This window comes from Schistocerca americana, chromosome 3 (assembly GCF_021461395.2).
Source record: "Schistocerca americana isolate TAMUIC-IGC-003095 chromosome 3, iqSchAmer2.1, whole genome shotgun sequence".
NCBI classification, from domain to species: domain Eukaryota; kingdom Metazoa; phylum Arthropoda; class Insecta; order Orthoptera; family Acrididae; genus Schistocerca; species Schistocerca americana.
The window spans coordinates 307,054,946-307,081,553 of NC_060121.1; the positions used below are offsets into that span (position 1 = coordinate 307,054,946).

Sequence of the window (26,608 nt, forward strand, 5' to 3'; positions counted from 1 at the left end):
GCATTTTGGTTCGCCGCCGACAGGAGGAGCGGCATCACAGTGACTGCATTCGCATAAGACATACAGAACCTTCTTATGGCCTAACGGTATGTGGTTTTATTGCGTACAACCAGAGATCGCAGTTGGTGCATGTCCAGGATACTGTGACCACTGTGACCCAAGTGAATGACGTCCAGCGACCCATAGCCATACCCTTCCTGCTTAAGGATACAGGGTACTTTTCCAGCTCAATATTATGCAAAAATCAACACCTATTTCTTTCAGGCGCAGTTTATAATGTATATGTCTTACAGATTTTTGTTGATATAAGGTAATTCAGCACACTTTCTCAGCAAATTAGAAGTATTTTGAATGTTTTTGAACGTGCTTAGGGTTATTAAAAAATTACAAAGAAACTGATGCAATTTTTTTTCCAAAATGCTTCCTCAAATTCGGGTACCATTTAATCCAATGTTATACATTTGAAGGAGAGGAACTTTTTACCAGATATACCTGATATGATGACTGAGGTACTAGACCTATTTAACTCCACCTATTATGTATATTACGAGGATAAAAAAATATCATATCTTACATTTTAATTTTTATAACTTTTTCCTAATAAAAATTTTAAATTTTCTATAATTTTGTTGATTCTGCAACAATGCTTAAGTCTACTACATAAGTATGGTCTATTGCAAGTTACAGAAAAAATTAGAGCAATGCTCTATAAACTTTAGGAAATATTTGTACCTGCATTCTGAAAAATACAACTTGCAGAAATTTGCGAATGAAGATATGTGTCCAATTAAACTGTGTCTCAGAATATTCCTGATCTTCAAGCTTCCTCTTGGCATTCCTTTTAGCACCTCTTGCTTCTTTGGTAACTTGAAGAGTATATCTTTCAGCTTCATGCACCCGTTGTCTGTCACATGCAACCAATTCATCTTCCATATTAGAGCCACATTTTATGCCTAAATATCTCAGGACTTACAACCTTCCAGTCACTCCATCATTGAAACGTATCACTGCATCTAATACACTAACTTTTATTGTATTTATTCCCACAAAAACATTCTTGGGTAATCTTTCCCACACGCAATGTTTGAAGCTTTCATTTGTATTCTGAGTACCCCCGTGAAGACATTTACTAAGCAAATCAGGGTCACTCAGGTCTCTAAATATTGGTTTTATTTCGTTCATAACAGGCTCAGGAAGAGAATGCTTATGATGGTATATTTGACCACTTCCTTTTGCTTTTTGGTAACCACACCAAGAATCTGCTCCTTTAGGGCAAGTTCCATGAACAGGGTGGTCATCTGTGGACTTCATTGCTTTAACATTATTCAGACGTGAATTTAGTCTAATGGCCAAACTCGGAAGAAGGTTTATTTCAGTTTCTGTCAATATGCCTCGGCCAGACAGAGATTTTCCATCAGATAGCAACATTCCTTTCGTTTACCTACTTAGCTTTCTCAATCCATCAGGCATCCTCTTTTGCACATGTCCACAACACCCCAGTTTTGTTGCCAAGGTATCACCATAAACATTGAACTCATTAATTTTATTGAAAGCTTTAGAGTCCCCATCGCCTAGGTATATCTAACGTTAAAAACGGGCACCGACCTCTGTAATATTTTTAGAGTTCCATCACACTCCATACCTCCACCGTAACCATCATACTTCTTAAAACACTCATGTTCAATATGTCCTTCAGTGTTACCATGGCAGGTGTGGCAGTACTTAGATAAGCACTCAACATCAACAACTTTTCCATTCTCCAGAGAAGTAGCACTTACAACACCATTCAAGGAACGATGTCCTCAATGTTGCCATGTTCCATCAAATGCAACAACAATGTCCCCAGTTCCACTAATATTTACAGTTTCTTCTACTGCACGTTTCATAGATGCTTTAGACACAACCGTCAAGGCACCTAAAAGCATTTTTATGTACTTGCTGAACCTACTAGGAGGAGGAGGAGCAGAAAGGTCCATCAAACCACAAAACCTTTGAGCAGCCCTTCTTCTTTTGCCTATTGCACCCATTGCATTCGCTAACTTAAAATTCACATTGTATTAATTATGCACAATGTTCGAAGTCATTTTCGAGGTAGATTTATTGCAGGTTCTAAACAGAACAACTAATTTCGACGCCAAACCCTTCCTGCTACTTTGTTGTTCAGTTATTTCCAGACAGCCTACACCATCACATAGTTTACATTACGCCACTTCCTTTGTCAAAGAAGATAATATGCCCACGTCAACAACAACAAATCCACTACAAACAGCGTCATCGTTAACACAAAAATTTGAATCACCAGGAGGCGTACCATGTGGGAGTTCCTTCCCTGAGAACTGATACATGGGTTACTTTCAACAGTGTGGGTTGCTTTGTTTGCGAACTGGTTACCACGTAATTTCCTTTTACTGAATTTCTTGAAGTGTGGTATAGTTCGTATGTATTGCACACTAAAGGATACGTACCTCCACAAATATATGCAGCACTAGGGCAACAAACATTCAGTAACACATGAACAAACTGCTTCAGCTAAGCAAAAGTAAATACTAGCAAAGATAATCATTTACAGACACTAGAAACCTGCGCTGTTACCAACATATACAATTTATCATACGTATAATCGCTGGAAACAGAAACTTCATAGTTCTTTTCGAAATAATACTGGTTTCTGTAACAGAAATAAAGGGGGCTGGCAGAACACATGACCATAACTTTAAAATTTGACATGCATAGGTCATTTTTCATTTGAAATCCTATAATGCATATATCAATGTAATCAGGAAAAACTATTTTCCACCATTTATAAGTACCCTGTATCCTTAACACCCCAGAGGCCATTTTTCAGCAAGACAACGCACGACCACATGTTGTATGAACATGCGCCTTCTTGGTGTCACCTGGTGTCAGCCTCTTGCCCTGGCTTGCCACATCACCAACCTTGTCGCCAATCAAAAATGTGTGGGATACTGTGAAACAATGGGAGCAGTGCTGTGACTCAACGCCAACCACTATAGATGAACTTTGGTTCCAGGTGAAAGCAGCGTGGATGGCTGTACCACAGGACGCCGTGCACGCCTTATAAGAGTCGATGCCATCATGCATGGAACAAGTTATCAAGGCTCATGATGAACCCTGTGCCTACTAGGCAATGAGACACGTGGAGAAACAAGGTGACTGAAATGCTAATCATTCTGCAGAACATACTAATGTATATCTCCTTTGAATATGAAAGTCCTATTTCTAGGCATTCAAGGTTTTCTGTTTTTTCTGAACAATGTATGCTCTTAGGACACAACTCCCACTGGCTACAATGTGGACCGAGCAAATATCCCCCGCTACTTTCTATTTTTCCTTTTCTCTTAGTATATTTTAGTTGAATTTCCTCAGTTCTCCGTACAGCTTATACTATTTAGATTAAGCAGTAACAGGCTGTATAAGCCACTAGAAGATCTCTTACTATTCAAACTATAATTTATTTTCTAAATATATATTGTTTGCACAAATTGTGTGATTGTGTGTCATCACTCATCATTCAATTTGATGTTATTACTGAAATTAAGATTGTTCATTTTGTTTTAGTAATGTACTGTCCATCATAGAACTGAGATGATGTACCATAAAGTTTTACTTAAGATAAAACGAACAAAACGCCCAAGTGATGCATTACGCATCAAATACCAATCCTGAAGTAAATAAATCAATAGAGATCAGCAACATACTCACTACTTATTGGTCTAGAGACATAAAATCATATTGTCCTCTCCCACCGCCCCAGTGTCGAATCTCATATTAGATCACACTGGTGGTGATCCAACAGACAGGTTGTATCTACCATCTGGTATCGAATGTGTGGTGCAATTATTATTAGTGTCCTTTTAAAAATAAATATTTTATTTTTAAAGAAATCTAGAAAACATTGCACAACATTTTGTATAAACAAAAGACTTCTTGTAATGTTTGATATTCATTGTCCTTTCACAGTATGGGAGTGATGTCTTCAAAAGTGTGAAAGTAAGTTCACTCTGTTTGTACTCGAGATCCAGCAGGCAGTGGAGCTTGCTAATTCCCTGTTTACTGATTCCCAAAAAGCGTTCATTACAGTTCCACTCTGTCGCCTAATAAATAAAGTACTTGTCCATATCAAAAGAGGTATGCGATCGATTGTATTATGGACTCTCTATCATACAAAACGCAGTACGTCTTTCTCAAAGGGGAGACATCTTATGAAAGACGTGGTAGGTAACTTCAGACAATACATTTGTATACACTCATGAGTAAACTGTACGAAGACGTCTTGATAACAACACCTGGTATATAAAATGGTAGCTATCCTCAAAATAAATAAATGTCATGAACGCTTAATGCAAGTAAATTTGCGAAAAGATTCCATGTTCTTAAACTACCCCATAGCGAAATCAGTCTACACAGGAGAATACTCCTCCAGTACGATTTAAGTGAAACATTTATATCTACTTTGCAGGGAAAATTAATGGCACATAGCTAATAACTAGAATAATCCTAAGCGTGAGTCAAGCACAAAGGAAGTCACCTACAAAACTTTTGTCTAACAGATTCTTGAGTGTTTTGAATTAATATAGAGCCATTACAAAGTAGTATTATGAAAAGAAAACTGAAAAAATTCAGAGATGACTTGTGCAAATTGTCATGGACTTGAAAGTGAAACCAAGTGTAAAACACAAATGCACAAGAATCTGGCCGGCCAGAGTGGCTGTGCGGTTCTAGGCGCTACAGTCTCGAGACGAGCGACCGCTACGGTCGCAGGTTCGAATCCTCGGGCGTGGATGTGTGTGATGTCCTTAGGTTAGTTAGGTTTAACTAGTTCTAAGTTCTAGGCGACTGATGACCTCAGAAGTTAAGTCGCATAGTGCTCAGAGCCATTTGAACCATTTCGAACAAGAATCTGCTGTGGGAAATATTACAAAAAAACGCATCATGCATCACAGTCTCTTTTAATATTAAAGTTATCAAAATGAAGGCTCCCAAACGAATATGGATTCATAAACACATCCACTTGTATCCCACACAACGACCAGGAAAATAAAATTGCAGAAAATTAGGCTTATATGGAGGAATAATGTCACCTACGATTAGAATAAGAGAAGGTGGGAGGGCACTTGATTATAGTGGCACCCCACACACACACACCGCCACACGCTGAACGATTGCTTGTGGGATACAGATGTAAATGTAGCATAATCTCTGTCCCAGTCAGTCTTAATAGTTGATAATAATATGGTTGATGGTTAATGGTCCACAGTTATTCTTCGTTCCCTGAGAACGTCCCGAAGTCCACGGTATCCTTGCATGCCGACCTTGGCACCAGCAACCTCGCAGGCGTATCGCAGGCTGTGTTGCAGCGGGCGGCCGCCAGATAGCGCTGACAGCAGCGCGGCGCAGAAGGTGTCTCCAGCGCCCAGGGTGTCCAACACGCGCTCTGGAGGGCAGGCGGGAACCAAGAAGAAGCCCTCAGGACCTTTTGCAGCCGCGCCATCTTCTCCCCAAGGCACCACCAGGGTCGCCCTGTAAAACAGCAGCGTACAGTCTTAACGTGGTAACGCCTCCAATGTACTGGCGTTATTGACTTACTATTTGCACACTCCTTTGATACACTGGGTGCGGTCATTGATGCGGGCTTGCTGAAATGATACAAATCATAGGTAGTCAACTCGGACTGACGGCTTCCCCATCCTGCCAATTTAACCACGCTATGTTGGCAATACTAGGTTTTGTAAGTCATCTACTTTTGCATACAAAAGCAGAAGTGATACGTGGAGTTAAAACACAGATAACAACATGAAGACAACACTGAACGATGAAAACAATGCCTGTGTACACTGCACTGTATGCTGCACAAAGGTTAGTAGTGCCCCAAAGTAAATAAATATCACTCTAGTCATATGCGATTTTCTTACATTTTCTGTTTCGGCTACTCCCATCAGTCACCACCTTGAGTGTCTTCTTTCAGTGCATGCACATAACCTGTAGTACACAACAGCTGAATTCATTTCTCCTTATATCTTTCCATGACCAAACAATAGGGCATGAATAACGTACAGGCAGTCTAAATGACATCATAACTCAAACACCATTCACGTGAACAAAAACTAACAATTTATTTGTTAGAGAAGTACTGTTTTAGTAAAGCCACCTCAGCCCCAACATATATTTCTCTTATCTTTACAACCAGTGTTGGTGTCACATATCATCTCGCAGGTGTATCTGCCATGAACACAGCCACATCCCAGAATCATAACTAGGAAGTAGCCACCATCAGCAGTCGTGGACATCGCCCTGCCTGCTCAGCAGCAAGTCAGTGGCCAAGGACAATGACCAACCTTCAGGAGGATTCTGCAGCTTGACCCACTACTGTATGGCAACAGGTAGACATTGGTCACTGGCTCCCATCACTGTCCCCTGTTCGGGACATTTCCACGTGACACTGAAACACATAACACACCTGCCACTGCCCTCTCTGGAACGTGAACCATGGACCACTGACTTACAGCCTGGGCTTCTGGCAGGATGACTTCTATCAATGCCACATAGCTCGAGACATGCAGTGAGAGCCACTCAGCTTATCTCCTGGCACTCTCCAGCCTGTGAGTCATGTCAAATGCCTAGAATACTGCCACTGGGTGAGTCTGCCTATCCCTGGCTAATGGCCAATGTGCCACTGCACCGTCATCCTCACCTAGCAGCATCCTTCCATCGCAATGCAGAGGTTTCAAGTTGTACACTACTGTCCATGAGGAATGGCTGCATTGGTGTGTCGATGCCAGCACCCTTCGATTCGAGAGTCATCGCCTACCACCTACCATCTGCCTGCTGCAGATGAGCTTCTCTACACTTATCTAGCATTGTTAATAAAGGGTTTTAGCAACAAGTTGGCTGCTTACATCGTCTGTACCCCTACCCACCTCCAGCAGCAAGCCACTCGCCCAACCCACCCATTGATCCAGTTACATATTGGTGTCAAAATAACTGTTGGTGGTTGAAATGGTTGACCACTGCAGGGCAGAAATGAAAAGGATGCAGCAGCAGTAGCAGTCAGCGCAAAAATACAAATAACTCCAACTTTAAGGTTTTGGGCCTGACTGGTTGTGTTTTTTCCTTTCCTTTCTTTTCCGTTTGGGTATGTTGTGTGCTTTTGGTGGTAGCAGTAAACAAAAATGTCTGTCAGTATAAGAGCAACAACTCAAGATGCGATTCAATATTTGCTGTATTTTACAACTAAGGTTCAAGCTGGTAATGTGGCTTTCCATAGGTTTAAATGATGAAAGAAGGGAGCAATTAATTCCTAGTGTGTCTCCACCCATCCTTGATGTTAATGCTGCCTCACTGGTAGCTCCATTCTCGGGAAAATATGGGGAAGATTTTTTTATATACTTTGAATATGGCCATGAAGGTAGGAAAAGGAACAGCAAGCAGTTGTTAAGTGTTGTTCCATTAATATTAGTAGAGAATGCTATCACATATGTGTTGTGCAACGAGAAATTGTGGGATGCTCAGTCCTTTGTGAACGTATAGGAAGGGCTACTGGATTGTTGCAAGAGAAAGAACACATTTTGGTATTATGGAGACCAATTCAATGGTGTAGTTAACAAACAAGAAGCAGTGGTAGAAGGTTCTGTGACCGTATCAAGAAAATCAATATTCATATGTATGAACTGATGGATGATGTGCCAATTAGACCAGTTTGCAGGAAGCAGAATAACTGACACTTGATTCGTTTTTGTTGTGTCTACAAGCTGAAATGTCGCGAAAGGTGTGGATGGAATTCCTGAAAACTTTGGACGAGGCAGTAGCAACTGTGGTGGCTTTGGTTGACATTGAGTTAGTGACTAGGGCGGGAGAGAAGCGAGTAGTTTTTAATGCCGAGATAATAATGCTATAGATGTAGATCTCTGTGCCACATTCAGTAGTTCTGTAGGAACCCACAGTGTGAAAGATCCAAGCAGGTGGGACACTCCAATTGAAAGTATTCATCAGCACTTGCAAGGTGGACTCTGCGTGACACTCGCATCGCTACATTAAACAGGACTGGGGGCGGTGAGACCACTGAACAACGCTACCAGTAACTATGGCCACAGTACACCCTTCGCGAAACCACTGGTATAAATTTGCCTAAACGGCTATGTAAAACAATGTTCACTTGCTGAGTTCAGCATTGTTCGATTTCTAAGTGGGAAGGAGCGACGACAGAATTTGTGTGAAAGTTATCTCTAGCATGGGCATAAGCTACAACTTAATTCTAAGGCTAGAATTCCTGATTAAACATCACAGAAAAATCGATCTTTAACAGCACATAGCAAATCTGTATGGGATATTATTCCATCTTGGTTTTACTACAGAAAGAATCAAACTGTCGCAAGGAATACCCATAAGCCACCTAAGCTGTGTACATAGTGTCTTACAGATGGGATACGATACAGGAAACAGGAAAACTACCCCGGATGAATGTATGAGTTGATTTGCAAATTAATACTTCATGTGTGGTAGAGCCCTTGCCGGGAAATGAGGAAATGGAAAAAGTGCATTGTTTCATATCATATAGTTTATCTCTTGTGCAGAAAATGTATCGAAGCCGCATGTTGCTCATCAGTGTAGACAATTTTGGTTCAGAAGCGCTGAGACATCACGAAGTGCTATCTTAGAAGTGTTAGAGTAAGATATGTTGAATAGGGATTTCAGACTGGAATACTCGAAAGCAGGAGAGTCTGTCAGTTTAATCATATTAATGGGAAAGGTATTGTATCTGAAAGGACATGATACAGTAGACATTGGGAGATTACTAGAGGAATATGTGGAATTATTTAACCTGCCTGGAGCATTGCCAGCTAAGAAAATAGTGCAGTACAGAATTCCAACTGGTAATGAGCTACCTGTACACAAAAAACCATATTAAATCCCAACTATCTAAAACAAGTGATGGTGCAGTTTTTTTATCAACAGCTCCTGGACACAGGAAAGCACCAGACCTTGAACTGCACCTGTAGTCATTACTCTAAAAGCATCCTCTGATGGTAAAAAAGCTTATGGATTCTGTTGAACCTATAGATTTTTACACAGACAGACGGTTACAGCTGTGTACCCAGTGCTCAACATTATAGGGTTCTAGAACAATCTGGGGGAATGTCATTGTTTTGCCAGCACGGAATTATGAAGTGGGGACCACCAATTGGAGGTAGCATAACAGGATCGATCTGAAACAGCGTTTTCGATTCTATTTGATAACTAACAGTATCGTCAGATGCCATTTGGTTTGAAAAACGCACTGGCAACTTTCTAATGGTTATTAGTCAGGGTGCTATAGGGTCTAAAACCAAAATGATACATGGTCTACTTATAAAATATCATTTTATTCTCCAAGGACATCTTGAAGCAAGTGATGCAGGTGCATCTGTGAGAGGTCTTTGATTGGTCACCTGCACCATGACTGACCCCTAATTACAAAAGCTGTTGTATCGTATTACAGAAGGCCCACTATTTAGGCGACATTATCAGCTAGGATGGCGTGTGATCTGACCTATGACTTATATTATCTGTGAAGAATTTCCCACCACATATACACAAAGAAACTACAGTAATTTCTGAGGATTGTTAATTTTTATAGAAAATTTATTCCAACATTTGTAGAGATTGCAAGATCCATACACATTTATTGAGGAAGGGAGTAAAATTTCACTGCACTCTGGACTGTGAAGAGAATCTGAATGATTAAAAGATTTATTGACCACTGGTTCCCTCCTCACTTTCATGAGTACCAAAAACGGTTTATATTATCATATGATTCGAGCAAACATGCTCTAGGCTGTGTTTTGAATCAAGAGGGAGATGGAAAAGATCACACAGTAGCTTATGCTTCTAGACAGCTCAGCAAGATGGAGAAGAACTATTTGAGTACCAAAAAGGAAATGCTTTTACTAATTTTTGGCATCACCTATTTTCATTGTTATCTATATGGATGACATTTTGTAGTTATAATGAATCACACAGCACTGAATGGCTTCTGGGACAAAAAGATCCAACTAGTCATTTGACCCACTGGGCTTTATGGCTGAGCGAATTTGATTTCAAGGTTGTACATCATGCAGTGAAATTTCATGGTAACGCTGATGGACCTAGTCAGAGGGTATGTGTTGTTGAATGTATTGGGATAAACACAGAAGTATCGTGCATAGCCCAGTTTGCTGGCCCAGATTGTGGCAGTTCATGAGGTGAGCGCAATTCAGGTCTGAGTGGCAGAGTGCTCTACAATCAAAGCAGATGTCGCTGCTGCATGTTTGGGACACGAAGTTCGCAGAATGAAGTATTGAGGCAGGCTGACGATTCCATTTTGGCAGGATATATAGTGTACAATGGGCCACTCAGTGGTGTGCTGCAGACAATTATTGCTGGCAGAAGAGAAAGCAAGATGTAGACTACTACATAATGAACTGCATTCCTTGCACTCAAAAAGCCGAGCTGGGTCTTCAGTGAATCCCATGACAGAGTTGCCTGAAGCAGATACACCATTCCAAATAATCGGTATGGACATTCTTAGTCCCTTTGCGCAAACACCAACAACGAATCGATATTTGTTAATAATAATTGATCATTTCTCACTTTTGTGGTCATGATAGCCATACCAAATCAACTTACAGAAACACACTCTACGGTTAACCAATGGATATTTAAATCCTGGACGCCAGAGACAGTACCAACTGACCAAGGCACTAACTTTAGGTCCAACTTACTGAAGCAATTGTGTTGATTAATCAATTTAAACATATTAAAATTAGTGCACTACACCTGCAAACAAATGGCAGGACTAAAAGGGTACACAGAATGATAGGGAAAATGCCAAGTTATTATGTAAATAGTAATCATAATGACTGGGACATTCAGCTACTAAATGTAGTAGTAGCGTATAACACGAAATCCATGAAAATCAGGACTTATCACCATATGAATTTATTTTTGGCCAAAAAATGACCTCCCCTTTCGAATTATGGAAATCTACCCAAGGAGAAGGTATATCCTACATTCGCAGTTTTACTACAAGGTTAAAAAGTATCTGGTACCAGGTTAAAAGGATGAATGCAAAGGCTCTGTAACGACTGGAAGGCACCCACAATAGACAGGCAAAATTGTCTAAGTATCATGTCGGATAGTGGGTTATGTTATCTCACACTTACATGCTGAAAAGAAAAACTAAGGAGTTCTTGTGTGTTAACAAGGATTTTATCAAGTGGTCGACACATCACCTTTGTTTAATGTCAAACAACTTACTACCCAAAGAACAGTGGTGCATGCAGGAAGAATTCGTCCACTTCAGGGTGAACTGGAACCATTGCTTCATTTGCTTTAAGCTCTTTATGAAGTGGGAAGGGAAGTGGTTGGAGAAAACATTAAGGAGAAAAGTAAAAATTACGCAAGTGAAACAGGATGTATTTACAGTTATTCCACAGCATCAAATGTGTGAAATCTTATCGAACTTAACTGCTAAGGTCATCAGTCCCTAAACTTACACACTACTTAACCTAAATTATCCTAAGGACAAACACACACACACCCATGCCCGAGGGAGGACTCAAACCTCCACCGGGACCAGCCACACAGTCCATGACTGCAGCGCCTTAGCCCGCTCGGCTAATCCTGCGTGGCTCCACAGCATCCATTTTCCTTGAGGTCAAGAGGTGGCCTTGCAAGCTAATTTTTTATGTTTTCTTATTAGTTATATTAGTTATGTTTGTAAGTATATATTATGGTTAGGCCTGTGTTTGTCATGTTTTTATGAAAGAAGCTCGCGAGAGAACGTGAAGGAATAATTTTGTTTAGGTAGTACATTATAGGACTGCTTGATGAAATTTTTATTTGCAGTGTTAATGGATCCTTAGCATGTCTACTTTAGCTTATAAGGAAAACATCGACGTTACATGGTGCAGTACTTTTATTGTTTTGTCAAGTATGTGTGTGTATTTGTGTGTGTGTGTGTGTGTGTGTGTGTGTGTGTGTGTGTGTGTGTGTGTGTGTGTGTGTGCGTAAATATGATAGTTTTGGTATTTGATTTTAAGGTTGAAGGTTCCCTATAATGGACGTTTGCTAGGTCAGTTTCGTCATTTAAGATGATGGGTGATTTGAGGAAGTTACTGCACTGCCAAACTGGGCAAGTCACCATCTCCCTCCTGAGTCATGTGTGTATCCTTTGTTTTGCTACGAGAATCCCATGACCAAATGCGTCCGAGAAGTCATTGCTTGTGGTACTGGATATGGAAATGAGCGTTTGGCGTCATTGGCCGGGAGGCCCCTTACAGGGCAGATCCGGCCGCCTCGGTGCAGGTCTTACTACATTCGACGCCACATTGGGTGACCTGTGCACCGGATGGGGATGAAATGATGATGAAGAAAACACAACACCCAGTCCCTGAGTGGGGAGAATCCCCAACCCAGCTGGGAATCGAACCCGGGCCCGTAGAACGGCAATCCGTCACGCTGACCACTCAGGTATCGGCGCGGACACTTGTGATACTGAATTCCTCCGAATGATAGGCTCACACTGGCTATTCTTAGCACCAAAACCGATAGTTGTCATTGCACCTGCTATGAACATGGTTATTTCGATGGCACACGGTGAAGAGAATTGAAGGGGCAAGGATTGTTGATAAACAGTACACAATGCTACATCTCTGGACTTATTTTCCAGTTACCCGCAATCATCACTGGAATCAGTGGGCCAGACTAATCTAAGGAGGGAGGAAGTGTAATGACCTAGAACACAGCCAGAATCCAGAGTCGTAACAAGCACGCAACCACCGCCACTAACTTCTGATATCAATCTGCCTGTTCAGCAGCTCTTCAGAGAGAGACGTTTCCTCACTGAACTTTTGCAATTTCATAGCCTGGGATACTGACCAACCTTCAGGAAGCTTCTGTGACATGACCCACTTCCGTATGGCAAGAGGCAGACATTGGTCACTGGTTCTTGTCACTGGTCCCCGTTTGAAACATTTCCACATTACACAGAAACACATCTTCTGCACATTCAGCTAGAGACAGTGGTATTAAAATCTCCAACTGATCATCATTGATACAGCTGGGCTATATTATGACGCTCAAACTGTGCCAGTCGGTGCCATACATCCAATGTAGCCACCCTCGTAATTTTCAGGACGCGAAGCAAGGGCTCCTGGCAACTTCCCCCCCCCCCCCCCCCCATCGCTGTCCCATGGTCTAAGACACATAGTAAGTACTAGCGAACTCAGCACTGTCGCTCTCCAATTTGTGAGTCCATGTTTCATGCCGGCCCGGTGGCCGAGCGGTTCTAGGCGCTTCAGTCCGGAACCGCGCGACTGCTACGGTCGCAGGTTCGAATCCTGCCTCGGGCTAGAGGACTGATGACCACAGATGTTAAGTCCCATAGTGCTCTGAGCCATTTGAACCATTTGAACCATTTGTTTCATGCTCTGGGGAGTCCCACTGGGCGATCTTGCCTATCCCTTGTGTGACTGCCCTGCCACTGTCACTTAGCAGTAGCCACCCATCACAATGCAGAGTTAGCAAGCCGTTTGCTGCTTTCCCCGAGCAATGCGTATTTCGGGGAGTCTATGCCAGCCTGCTGTGAACTGAGGGTCACTGTCAGCTACCTGCTGTCTGCTTCCTTCAAACGCAGTGCTCCACGTTTATTTACGAGTGTTAATAAAGGGTTTTAGCAACAAGTTGACTACCTACATTGTCTACACCTCTATCCACCTCCAACAGGAAGTCACTCGCCAACACTTTCCTATAGACTCAATTGCACAGGGCTCAGGATTCATACACCAATTAAATAAATGGAAGTTGTCATCGACATTGAAACGGATGTGCTGCCCAAATATAATATAATACCATCTTGCAGCAAATAGTGTGGTGTACCGACATTTATTCATTCACTGGTTTAGCGCCCCACTGCTTCGGCCATGCAGATTATATGGTCTGTAGAGATTCTATTATTTTCTTCTAACCGAATTTTTATGTTGTTCACAAATTGTATCATCTCCTAAAATTTGGACGCAAATTAAAGCCATACAACCACTTTCACAAAAATTTTCATCCCGTATTTCACTCCTTTAGGAGCTGAATTTCGAAAATCAATGGCATACGTATTCTTTTCCTAACCAAGAAGTCAAATACAAACTTTCTTAGATCCGGCTTAAAAAATTCTTTCATGATGAAATATCTTCATAAAAATTTGCGTCCCTTATATCACCTACTTGGGGGTTAAATTTCTAAAACCACTAAAGCAAGTTTTCTTTATAGTAACTGAATCTTCCGTTGGTTGTTGGTAGAACAACATCATAATAAGTGAAAAGCGCTTTTCATTTATTATAAGTATTCTTTATTTCTAACCGAAAAGCCACGTTTTTATTTTCCTAGGTGTATTTTCAAAAATGCTGTAGTAGCTCTTTAATAATGATTTGCTTTTTTTAAAAAAATCACGTACTATTTCACCTCCATAGGGACCAAATTTCCAGAAATAGTGAAACACGTATTTCTTTATTTCTGATCGAGTAACCAAATGCCAATTTCCGTAGCTCTAGCTTGAATACTGCATTAATAGCGTCATATTTTCAAAAAAAACTTCTATGCCTTATTTCATCTCTTAGGGGTAGAAATGGAAAAATCCCGTCTTAAACGACTCCTACAGTATAAGATCACCATCCTCTACAAATTTGAAGTTTCTGTCCTTAGTGAGTCAGTCATTCGGGACATTGCCTTTTATGTATAGAGAAGTTCAAGGTCCAACAGTCACACAGTTGACTGGTGCACCAACTGAGAAGATGTAAAATTCGTTCACAGCGTGTAAAATATTTCGTCGCGAAAACTGACACTAATGAAAATATATTAAAATATTCAAAAATTTTCCAGTACACATGGGGCAGCAAACGAGCCATTTGGGAATGATTGCAAAAGTATGGTCATAAGCCACCACTGATTTCAGCATGAAATATTGTCCTAATTAGTAGAAACACATTTGAAATGTAAACTTTTCTGTTAAGTCCCCATCCGCTTTGGCTCAGATTTCACCTAAGGCCTACCTTTACAAGAAAAACAATTACTTTCCCACATTACATACTACAAATTACAGTACACTTGAATTTGCTAAGGAGGTATTCCACCCATCGTCCTCACATTTTCAGCCAGTTCTGCACTCTGTCTGCAGTGAGCTACGAATTCTCTCAAACACCCCTGGAGCATCTCGTAAATCTTGACAAGACTATACAATTTGCTGCCCCAGCTCTTCAACCATATCAATGGGAATGCTCTGCGCTTCACTTTTGAGATGATTCCAAGCAGGAAAATCCAAAGGATTGAAGTCAGGTATCTTGGAGGCCAAGGTACAAGTTGTTTGTGCTATCCATCTTGGACTAAATTGGCGCATTATATGTCGTTCCCCAGCGTTGTGCATCGGTGAAATTAGAACCTATTTAGATGGTGACTTAATTGAAAAATTTTACATTTCCACTGAGTAGGACAATATATCATAGTGAACCAGTGGTGGTTCGTAACTACATATTCGGTATTATCTCGGAAACTGAATATTTCTGGGTCCATGATTAGTGGAATTCTGTTATTCTATACTTCCACATATGTCTGTTGTCCCTATTAATTATGGTACACCCAGTAATCACAATAACAAAAAAATTTCAATAAAAGCTTTTAAGATATCAAGAATTACCTTAAATGAAAATGACTTTTTTTCCTCTCTCAATATTTAGCACTCGTATAATAAGGTTTAGAAATTTATTTATGTTGCAAAGAAATGGCTGTGTAGTTCGTATTTTAAAAGGAAAAAAAAGCTGCTTCCATGATCACTAGATTATGATTTATTTTTCACGGTCTTATCATGAGCCAAAGGAAAGAAAACTGATGTTGAGGGTGGGGGCCAAGAAGGGGGCCAGTAGCGACAAATTAAGTAGGGGCCAGGCAGATGCAAACAGGACGGACGGAAAAGAGTATATAAACTGTTTATTATCTCAAAAGTAATCGTCATAACGCTTAATACATTTATCTCGCTGTAAGACAAGATGGTCAGTGCCTTTATGGAAAAATGTTCGCGGTTGCCTAGGGCACCATGGTTGTATCCAGGTGTCCACCTCTCCGTACAAAACAAATCCATGGCCACAAATGCCTTTCTTCGAGGCTCCTGAAATATGAAAAACGTATGGGCAGGGCTTGGTACTGTATGGAGGATGTGCAGGTTCTTCCCAGAGAAACTTCTGCAATGTAGTCGGAACAGCCTTGGTGAGATGCAGGTCCACCCACGCTGCGGAAGTTTCGCTGGGAAGCCCTTAGGCTAAATTTGCACTGCCCGCGATGCGATGCGATGCGATGCCGAGCCGAGCGGAGAGATGACGCGCTGAAATCACGTGACAATGGGCAGGCTTGGTTTAACAGTGGCAACAGAGCGGTGCCCGTTTAGACTGCTGGCTGAGCCGAGCGATGTGATGCGGTGCGATGCGATGACTCCCCTGTAGTCGCAACCGAGTTTGCGTTTCGCGCGAGTGTTTGGAGCGGTTGCTTGTTTGTGCTTGCGTCTGGAGTAATTGCTTGCTTGCGATGGACGTCGATAGACTAATTAACAATGTACGTGAACGCCCCGTGTTGTGGGACCAGAAAAATAAATATTACCACAGTAGTGATTTTGTTCGTCAAGCATGGGATGAAATAGCTGAAGATTGTGGAACAGACAGTAAGTACAAAAAAGTAAAACAAATAGCTACAAGATTCCAAGAAACACATAACACAAATAACTTCGTTTATTTTTTAATTTTAATTGTGTATAGATACTATTACAGTATTTTGATAATGAAATGACGTTCACAATAGTTACAGTATTTGATAATTTCGACATGAAATATATTTGCATTAATGACTGTTGACACAGTTTTTGAAGGCCTCTCTGACACTCCTCGCTCTTCTTCAAATGGTTCAAATGGCTCTGAGCACTATGGGACTTAACTGCTGTGGTCATCAGTCCCCTAGAACTTAGAACTACTTAAACCTAACTAACCTAAGGACATCACCCACATCCATGCCCGAGGCATTCGAACCTGCGACCGTAGCGGTGGCGCGGTTCCAGACTGTAGCGCCTAGAACCGCTCGGCCACCACGGCCGGCTCCTCGCTCTTCTTGAAGCACTGCTGTTTGCTCTGTCATTTTGGAAGCATGCTGCTAAAACACTGTGTTCTGTTATGTCCTGGTCAATAGACAATTGAAGGGAAATGTCAGGCTCATCTTTATCGATTATTATATTGTGCAAGACATAGATGCACTGAATAATAATGTCTGCATGTTCTACAGAAGTTTCAGTTTCCTTTCGGAGAAGACGCCATTTGCTGGCCATAATTCCGAAAGTGCGTTCCACCACCGTTCTAGCCCTCGATAGCCTCCTGTTAAATAACCTCTCTTCCTCAATCAGTGACAGTCCAGGGAAAGGGCGCATTAAGGTTTCCAGCAGTGGAAAGGCTTCATCTCCAACCAACACTAATGGGGCTTTTACTGAAGTACCTGGTAGTTCTTTCGGTGGAGGCCAGTTTTCAGTTTCGTTCAAAATATTATTGTACGAGTTACTTGCTCTAAATATGCCACCATCTGATTGCTTGCCATAGCCTCCAATGTCAACTGCTATTAATCTGCAGTTAGCATCGGCTACAGCTAGTAAAGCAAGCGAAAAATATTTTTTTTTTGTAATTGTAATACATTGTCCCAGAATGAGGGGGACATTTAACCCGAACATGCTTACCGTCAATGGCCCCCACACACTTCGGAAAATTCCAGTTGGCATACATGTGTTTTGCAGCGGTTTGAAGCAGTGGTATAGTAGGAGAAGGCAGGTGTACAGGGCTCAGAATTTCACATACTGTGGCGCACGTTTCATGCACACATTGTGCGACTGTAGTTAGACCCATCCGAAACGACTGTGACAGTGCATGGAAAGACATCCCAACCGACAAATATATGAAAAAGAATGAAATTAGCGTAATTGAAGGATGTGTAGGATCTCCGTAGGATTTGCAGTTAATGTGCTAACGACAAAAAATGTATTAAGTATACAGTGTACTTAATTATTTACGCATATTTACACGTCTATATTTTCAGGCGAGGTACTGAAGAATAAGTGGAAGAACCTACGTGACACTTTCCGCTCTGAACTCAAAAAAACTCAAGCTGAACGTTCAGGAGAGGAAGGTGGCATGCCGCCTTTCCAATCCAATTGGCCGTGGTCCGAGCTAATGACCTTCCTGACTCACATAATGACGCCACGGAAGACGAAGACTAATGTTCATAACAGTAAAAGAACAGCATCGCAACATGACGACGCACACTACGACGTACCATTTTCACCAGCTCTTACAGAGAGAGAAAGTGTTCACCTGATGAAACCAACCAAGCCAACTCTTCAAGACTGTAAGTTCAGAGGGTAGCGTTTCGATGCCTCCTCCCTCACCCACCCTACACACAAACCAAAACAAGACATCCAAGAAATCGACAAACTCTGAGTTGCTAAATATAGAGAAGCAAAAGTTGAGGCTAACTGAGCAACAAATGTCGAAATCAGAAACGCAAGATGACAACTATCATTTTGTAGTGAGTTTGCTGCCAGCAATGCGAGAACTATCACCAACAGCTCAGTTGAGAGCCGGGATAAAAATTCAGCAGGTTCTTTTGGAAGAATTGGAACAATCAACCACTTCCACTGCACATTCGTTGATGTCACCCTATGCTCCTGGAAATCCAGTTGAAATCGTAATTGCTGAATATCCGCAAAATGAAATAGTCATTTCTGAAATTCAACCTGATGACATTGTTATTTCAAGCGACCAAGATTCTGAAAACTTTGATACTTAAAGTGAGTGAACTGTGATGTATTTTACTTCTCATTGTCAACTACGTCAAAATTTATTAAAAGAAAGTTTGAATCCATCACAATTCGTAAATTTTTCATAATAAAATGATTGCTGTAAACTTAATATTGTTTACTTACTTGATGGTGATCATAACTTTCATTTCAGGGGTAATAGCCATTCTGAAATTTGTGTTTTGCTTATGTAATCTGTTTGAAACAGACGACACTACATAATCAAATGTCTCTGTACTCATTCTGAAATAATTCCAAAATTTATCCTCATCTTTTCTCAAGTCACTGTACAAATGATGAAATTCTCCTAAAGCCCTCCTCTCCTTGTTGATTTCATGCACCCATTCACGACTGCGTTGAATTCTCAGAGCACTGTTTTCTAATAAAAAAGAATTAACTTGGTCGAGGAAAAACGACATCGTGCCGAGACTGCTCAATTGCTGGCTAGATCGCGCGCGCACGCACGCGCTGTATCGTGTGCAATGTGAACGCTCCATCGCATTGCATCACTTTGGCCATTATGCCTCGCATCGCGTCGCATCACAGGCAGTCTAAACGTACACTTACACATCCTCCATACAGTACCAAGCCCTGCCCATACGTTTTCCATATTTCATATTTGTGGCCATCGATTTGTTTTGGACGAAAAGGTGGACACCTGGATACAATCATGCTGCCATAGGCAAACGCAAACATTTTTCCATAAAGGCACTGACTGTCTTGCCTCATAGTGGGAAAAATGTGTTATGGCGATTACTTTCGAAATAATAAATAGTTTTCTTATTCTTTCCCATCTGTTTCGTTTTCATTTGACTGCCCTTCTTATATTGCTTGTGAGGAAAAATGTTATCAAATCGGCTTCGATAAAGAGGCAACATTGATCACCATGTATATGCTGTGTGGAAAGATATTCCAAGAATTGTGTTCCTATGCAATGTGTGTGTTGCATGGTGTGTCACAGTGCAAGAGTGTATGGAATAGCTAAACCATACTCGAACCAGTCAATTTAATTTTCTGCCTCTTTCAGTACACTGATTGCCATACAACTTTATGCAATACTTTCAAATAGTAATAGTAGTTCACATTTCAGGACTCAAGCTGATAACTTTGAAAGTTACTAAAATATACAAATTTACTTGAAATTCGAAATCGTCAATCTTATCTAAAGGATCTCTGCCTGATGACACTATTGTGACACAGTACACATGTCGTAGTTAAAAAATCTAGCTTAACTGCATTTCAAATAGTCATAACACGGCTTTTAGCAACAAAAGTGTCACTTTTGCTAGGGCAAATACTTCGGATTATTTTTCATTTCGAGTTATTGACGATTAACAGGCACTAAAATACAATTATTTTTTTCAGAACATGTAGAGGAGTAAAAAGAGTGTACATAAAGAATAAATTTTAAAATTATAGGTATTTAAGTATGTATAGCAATGGTACAATGGATTATAACCACTGTATGAAAGTCATTTCGTGGAGCAACCAACGAAGTAATACCTTTATTTCAGTCCTTCAGACATGTAAAGATATTGTTATTTGAAATTTTTCTGGCTTTCTGTGATCATATAATTTGGAAAAATTCGAAAAAGGTTCATGGTTTGCCATGCAGGATGAGTACCTGTTGATAGGAGCGCTGCGGCAATGCTCACTGGCCATAGTTGGACAGTCAGGAAAGAACACTGTCCCATATTCTGAATGCGGGATATTGACAACAAGACCAGTTACCGAGGAGTCGGCATCCATTTTCTTTAAGGAAAGATGTGTCTCCTTGCTGCTCTAAAACTGTTTAACGTTGATGTTCAATAATGTATTTTGGTGACGACCAATGTGACAGACGAAATCATAAAGTGAATGTGATCATTACCAGCCGATTTAGATGATAGGTTCTGTGTAGAGACATTAGGTCATGGAGAAGTAAAGAACTGTCTAATATTTTGGTGATCAACTCTAATAATTGGATACGGTGTGAACATTTGTGAACGGACTGCATTTTGTAGAGGTAATCGGAAGGTCAATGGCTCGTACGAATGCCGACTGATAGAGAGAGGAAGTAGTTTGAATGTACCGAATAGTTATAAAAAAATAAATAAAATAGAAGAGTAACGTCTGTACCAAGAACTATACATTCTAAATAAATACGTGTTGTTTGGTATAGAGTTGGCGGCAGTTTTTCGTGACTTTTTCGCACGAAAATATTATAGTTATTTGTCAGAGAGCTTGCCTAAGTTAGATAGTGAACTTGGGACTCATGTGTAGGAAAATCATACAGCAGATTAACAGGTAATAGAGAGCTCTTTAAGAAGACGTCCATTACATTCAGTTTTATAAAGCTGTGCATGAATGCATTAAACTGTTCATCGATGTAGACTGGGTGACGGATTTGTGGAACTTAACTGAAGTGAGTGTGCAATAAGTAAATAGGAAACTGTGCCACTGTATTAGGTACGCCAATCCATTCAGACAGAAACAGTTGCCTATTAATGTGTGTTCGTTTGTGCCTGAAACATCCCGTATAATAGCGACCAAGCACGGCAGCAGCGTTTTTTTTTTTTTTACTAAGACTGGTCACAATGCATGCCTGTCCTAGTGGTGGTCCCACGTCAGTAGCTGAGGAAAGAGAATACCACCCCAATTTTAATATCAAATTATAATAAAATGTATTAATTGATAAATTAATTACCCCCCTCCTAGCACACCAGATGACGTCGTAGGTTGTCCCCAGCTGGCACGTGGGTCCCCACTCCGTCCTCTACATTCTTTATTGGCGGTAATTTTGAATTTTGGGGCGTACTTCGAATTTTGGCGGGAAATTTAACAAATAGTGGTAATTTCAAAATGGCGCGAATTTATTTGTTCTAAGGCTTTGCTGACGTCAGATCCCATCCCCAGCTCGGAAATTGTCAGGAAATACAAACTGGCGGTGCCCTTTCTGGGCGTCAGACTCCAGTCCTGGGTGGAAAGCCCAAGTGTACCCCTCTAAACAGGGTAATTAATGGTCGGTCACTGTCCAGACGAGGAAAGGAAGTTTAGGATAGTGTACTTTGTTTACTTTGACTGGACAACTGAAGAAATTATCAGTCCTAATTACGTAATTAATCATAAATATCGATTTTAATTACACAGCTATATGCATATGCCCACAAGGAACACCTAAAATCGCAATGCACCTCAACAATTGACGATGTCTTATAATTGGTGCTACTCTGCTAGGAAAAAAATTCGCGATACCATTCGAAACTAGTATCAGACATACTCAAAATAACCTCTACATAGGATGATTCCTTTACCTAGAAGTAGAAATAAATCTCTTTGCCCCACTTGTGGAGTGGAGGGATAAAAGCTGTAGTGGCCGGGAAGTGTGATCAATTGACACGATGTTGGTGCTGAAGTGAGAGGAGTTTAATAAGAGTATTACCTGTAAGCATACAGCTGAGGACTGTGTCTATAGCCTCCTTTATGAGGAATAGAAGGATGTGATAATGGAGAAGCATAGGGGATTACTTTTCAGTAAATAATGATGATGCAGCGGGATGGGCTGACGATGAATTTCACAACTCATAGAGGCAATTTCCAGTGCTGGAGCTGTTTGTGTTTCTGAAATGGCTGGTCAATTCACAGTGCAGGAGACAACTTCGCACCCCAACCACCACCCCTTTTCTCTAACCGTGTGTGTGTCTCGCTGTTTGACATCAGAGTCCGCTACAGACGCCTGCTGCTGCGTTGCTCGACAATCGTCCTGCAGCCCTGGTGCTCAAAATTCAAATAAACAGTGCCTCTTTATTTCTCGACAACTTCACGCCATTCCACTGCCTCTGAGAGATCACCCTTGTATAGCTGCTGTGTATCTTTTACACTGATACATAGAAAGAAGGGGTAGGGCAGCAAACCATCACTAAAGTGTTAGGAGGGCCAATACATGCTACCACAACTGATGAAAAATACTTCAGTATTCTAATTACACATCGAAATTGTCATGTAAAATCCAGCACTCATAAATAACAGATCATAAGACAATACATGTATTGGGAATTGAGAAACATCATTGTAATAACACGACTTCCACAAAACCGACTACAAAAGATCAGACCAGGAGAGAGGGGTGGCAGTTGCAAGCGTGTTCTCCTCGATGTGCGGTCACGAACTAACCATCTTAGACACAATCTTACTTCCCATCCTACCACCCCTCATCCCTCCATCTCCTCATCCTGTCGCTGATGGTCGAAAAAGAGATCCATCTGGTGGCAGCGATATACTGTCTCCCGTGTGCGGAAATCAGTCACAGATAGACAAAAGACTCAAGAACAGGACGCTTTCTGCAAGCTGTTAAACTTACTTCTCTTGAAGACTGGACCTCCTGGAACAACAACGAAAGGCCGGAGAACTCTCCAGAATGCTTCTTCCAACATCCACTGCCACCCGCCTCCACCATCCGCCACCTACCACCGACTGCTATAGCTGAGACCACAGTCTCATCTGTCTACATCCGTAGCCAGAGGGATCGTGTCTGTGGAGCAATGGCTGAAGGCAGTCAGCAGGCCACAGAAAAAAGCGAGATAAATGACAGCTCCCTGAACAATGATGCACGTGTGTTGGTTGTCTGAAAGTACAGCCGCAGCAACACTTCCACTGCCACGACTGATTGCTTCCGTAGGCGAGAAACATTTCAGTATAACAATTGTATTTAACATCAACGCACCTCAAATAAGGAAGCATCTATTAAAAAAACGCATACATGATGACAATAAAAAAACAGTCTTGTTTTCACGAAAATAAAAAATGTCAAATATGTGTGAAATCTTATGGGACTTAACTGCTAAGGTCATCAGTCCCTAAGCTTACACACTACTTAATCTAAATTATCCTAAGGACAAATACACGCATCCATGCCCGAGGGAGGACTCGAACCTCCGCCGGGACCAGCCGCACAGTCCATGACTGCAGCGCCCTAGACCACTCGGCTAATCCCGCGCGGCTCACGAAAAAGGCACAGTTCATTTTCTATTAGTTTTATGAGCAGAAGCGGTATAGTTTGAGAGCATTCCTCATATTAAAATTATAAATTGTCAAGCACAAGGGCGTTACATTCTTTTCAGATGACTGAATTATCAACACAGAATGACATCTCTGCAGTCTTCTTTTACGTTAGACTGCAGGATACAATTCATAACGTTCTCTCTCTCTCTCTCTCTCTCTCTCTCCCGCCTCCTGTTATTCTGTGACATTCGATGACACACAAAAAATCTACAGCTCTGCCGCTGATACAGATGACCCAACTGTAGATATCGGAGCTCTATAGCAATACATCTGGCAGATGTATTAACTTGGCTCACTTCTCCTATACATTTTCACCCTGTGTAAAATGGAAAAAACTTCCGCTATTCTGCTGCGAAAACTACCGATCACCGCAGAATGTTCTCGTTATTTCGAAACTTTCATTGGAGTAAAGAAACAGTGAGAATTTAAACTGCAAAGAAAAAAAAGCATACAGTCGAACGAAACATCTATGGTAACTGATTTCTTTAAGGTTGATGGACAAAATTACATGGCTTGAGAGCATCCCTGGCGTTCATATCGGTGTCTCTAAATAACTGTCGTACACATGGGTATTACAAACATTTGTCAGGCCCCATTTTACCACCGCACAAATCGTGAAAGCGTGCCTTATAATAGAAGCTCCCAATGTCACCTAACGAAGAAGAAAACCACACCCAACAGACCATCAGTCGCAATAGCAGCATATTCTTCTGTTGTAGTTTCCTAAGCAATTTGGCCGTCACAGAACAGCCTGTTTCACGCAATCTACTCACACGTCGGGAAAAACACTATCATTTGCAGGTTCCACAACGAACTATAATTAAAGTGGTTGGTACTTTATAATTAGAGGTTATGGAGTAAACATGTGGTAAACATGTTTTTAAACACACAATCGTTACGATAAATAATAAAAACAATCATGATTCCACGAGAATAGACACGGCCGATTTGTATTAGTATTAAGAGCAAAATCGGTGTAGTTTGAGAGAATTCTGCGTTTTCAGATTATAGATTGTCATGCTCGATGGCATTACATTCATTTCAGACGCATGAAATACCAATACAGATCAGTATCTATACAGCCATTTATTACGTTCAGGAGCACCCCTCTTTGTCATTTTGTAACATCCAGAATAGGTGAAAAAAACTGTGAACTATCTGCATTCAAACTTTAACCTGCCATATCTCTCCTAGTAATAAAATCTCCTAACGTCACCGTGTAACGTTTTACCACGTCTCTGTTGCGATATATGGAAAAACAAATACCGTCAGCATGCTGACATCAACTATCATTGCTCCATAACACGCTTTCATGGACAGAAGTTTGTGCGTAAAGCTATGTCACGTCTACAGGAAAGAAGAGTATACTCAGCAGGCTATCACTCGCAATATATGATTCTTGTGTTACAGCAACAGGTAACATATATCCAAGTGTTCCGTCTCGAAGAGGCCAAGAGCACTACATCCTCATAATAGATATGTGCGTGATCACTGTTCCGGTGATGGCGATTCCCACAAGGGGCTGTTCACAACATGCATTGGATAGTAGAAATACAAATGGGTACTGTTATCTTATTGCTAAAAATAAAAAATGTGATGGTCATTACAGCATATGGAAATAGGATGAGCCTGCAGCATTGAGAAACGTCTCCAAACAGCTGCTTGGAGGTGATGACCTCTACATTGAATTCCAAACACCACAGCGACAAGTAGCAGATGCCCAGTGTTCTGCCAAGGCTCTCTCTATCTTAGACACGTGGTGTCAGTCCGTCACTATGTGGTAATCAACAGCATAAAGACACCGCCGATATGGGATGATGTACTGTAATAAGCACAGCAGTTGATAGCACGATCAGTTTTAGCAATTTTATCAGTTTTCCCATAATTTCAACGTCAGCCAATGACACAGCAGAATGCTTCCCAATTTCTGTATCATCGCTAAACCACCATCCACTACTTTGCGAGTACCATATACTACACTGTCAATGCAGGTAGATGATGTAATTAGGTTATCTACGTACATCTGGCACACTGATCATAGTGCGGAATTTACGACTACGATTGGCCATTTTTCCCTATGTGGATGGGAGTCACAGAGAATTCTTGCATTCATAGGATAAAGTCTGAGAATGGAAGATCTCGCTGCATTGTCCTTGACCAACCCTCCCTGCAACACTGCCGCCGATTTAATTTTTATCTGACCAGGATAGGAGGGTACTTCATCCGCTACATTCCACGTCTCATGAAGGGCCGGCCGCTGTGACCGAGCGGTTCTAGGTGCCTCAGTCTGGAACCGCGCTGCTGCTATGGTCGCAGGTTCGAGTCCTGCCTCGAGCATGGATGTGTGTAATGTTCTTAGGTTAGTTAGGTTTAAGTAGTTCTAAGTCTAGAGGACTGATGGCCTCAGATGTTAAGTCCCATAGTGCTTAGAGCCATTTGAACCATTTTGTCTCATGAAGGAACAGAGTGAGCTGAGTCTTTAACCGCTGTTCCGCACCAATCTGACTCACGGCATCTCTCCAGATGCATGCATGGCGAGCAGGTTAGCACACTTTATGGGTGTATATTAGACATGACAGTATTGTGGTGATATAACAGATGATTAAGAAGAAACATGTAGTTTATGCATAATAGAGCTCCATATGGATGGAGTTTGAAACATTGTAC

At 41.2% G+C, this 26,608-nt stretch overlaps 2 protein-coding genes across 3 annotated transcripts in view; one reads left to right on the forward strand and one right to left on the reverse strand.

Annotated features, from left to right (window-relative positions):
• LOC124605093 overlaps positions 1-18,876 on the forward strand; it is a 104,891-nt gene extending 86,015 nt beyond the window's left edge. The window contains exons 2-3 of one of the 2 annotated variants that reach the window (XR_006978595.1): positions 3,032-3,170; positions 18,142-18,876. Coding sequence is in view for 1 of the 2 variants with exons in the window: in XM_047136543.1 (XP_046992499.1) it covers positions 16,600-16,732; positions 18,142-18,467 (459 nt within the window). In the remaining variant the exon portion in view is untranslated. Of the gene's footprint in view, positions 1-3,031; positions 3,171-16,462; positions 16,733-18,141 lie in introns of those variants that run through there. The other variant, XM_047136543.1, reaches the window with a different exon arrangement.
• Positions 3,954-26,608, reverse strand: part of LOC124605091 (ketohexokinase-like) — a 78,059-nt gene continuing 55,404 nt past the window's right edge. The window contains exon 5 of the mRNA XM_047136540.1: positions 3,954-5,541. Coding sequence (XP_046992496.1) covers positions 5,265-5,541 — 277 coding nt within the window. The 3' untranslated portion in view covers positions 3,954-5,264. The remainder of the gene's footprint in view (positions 5,542-26,608) is intronic.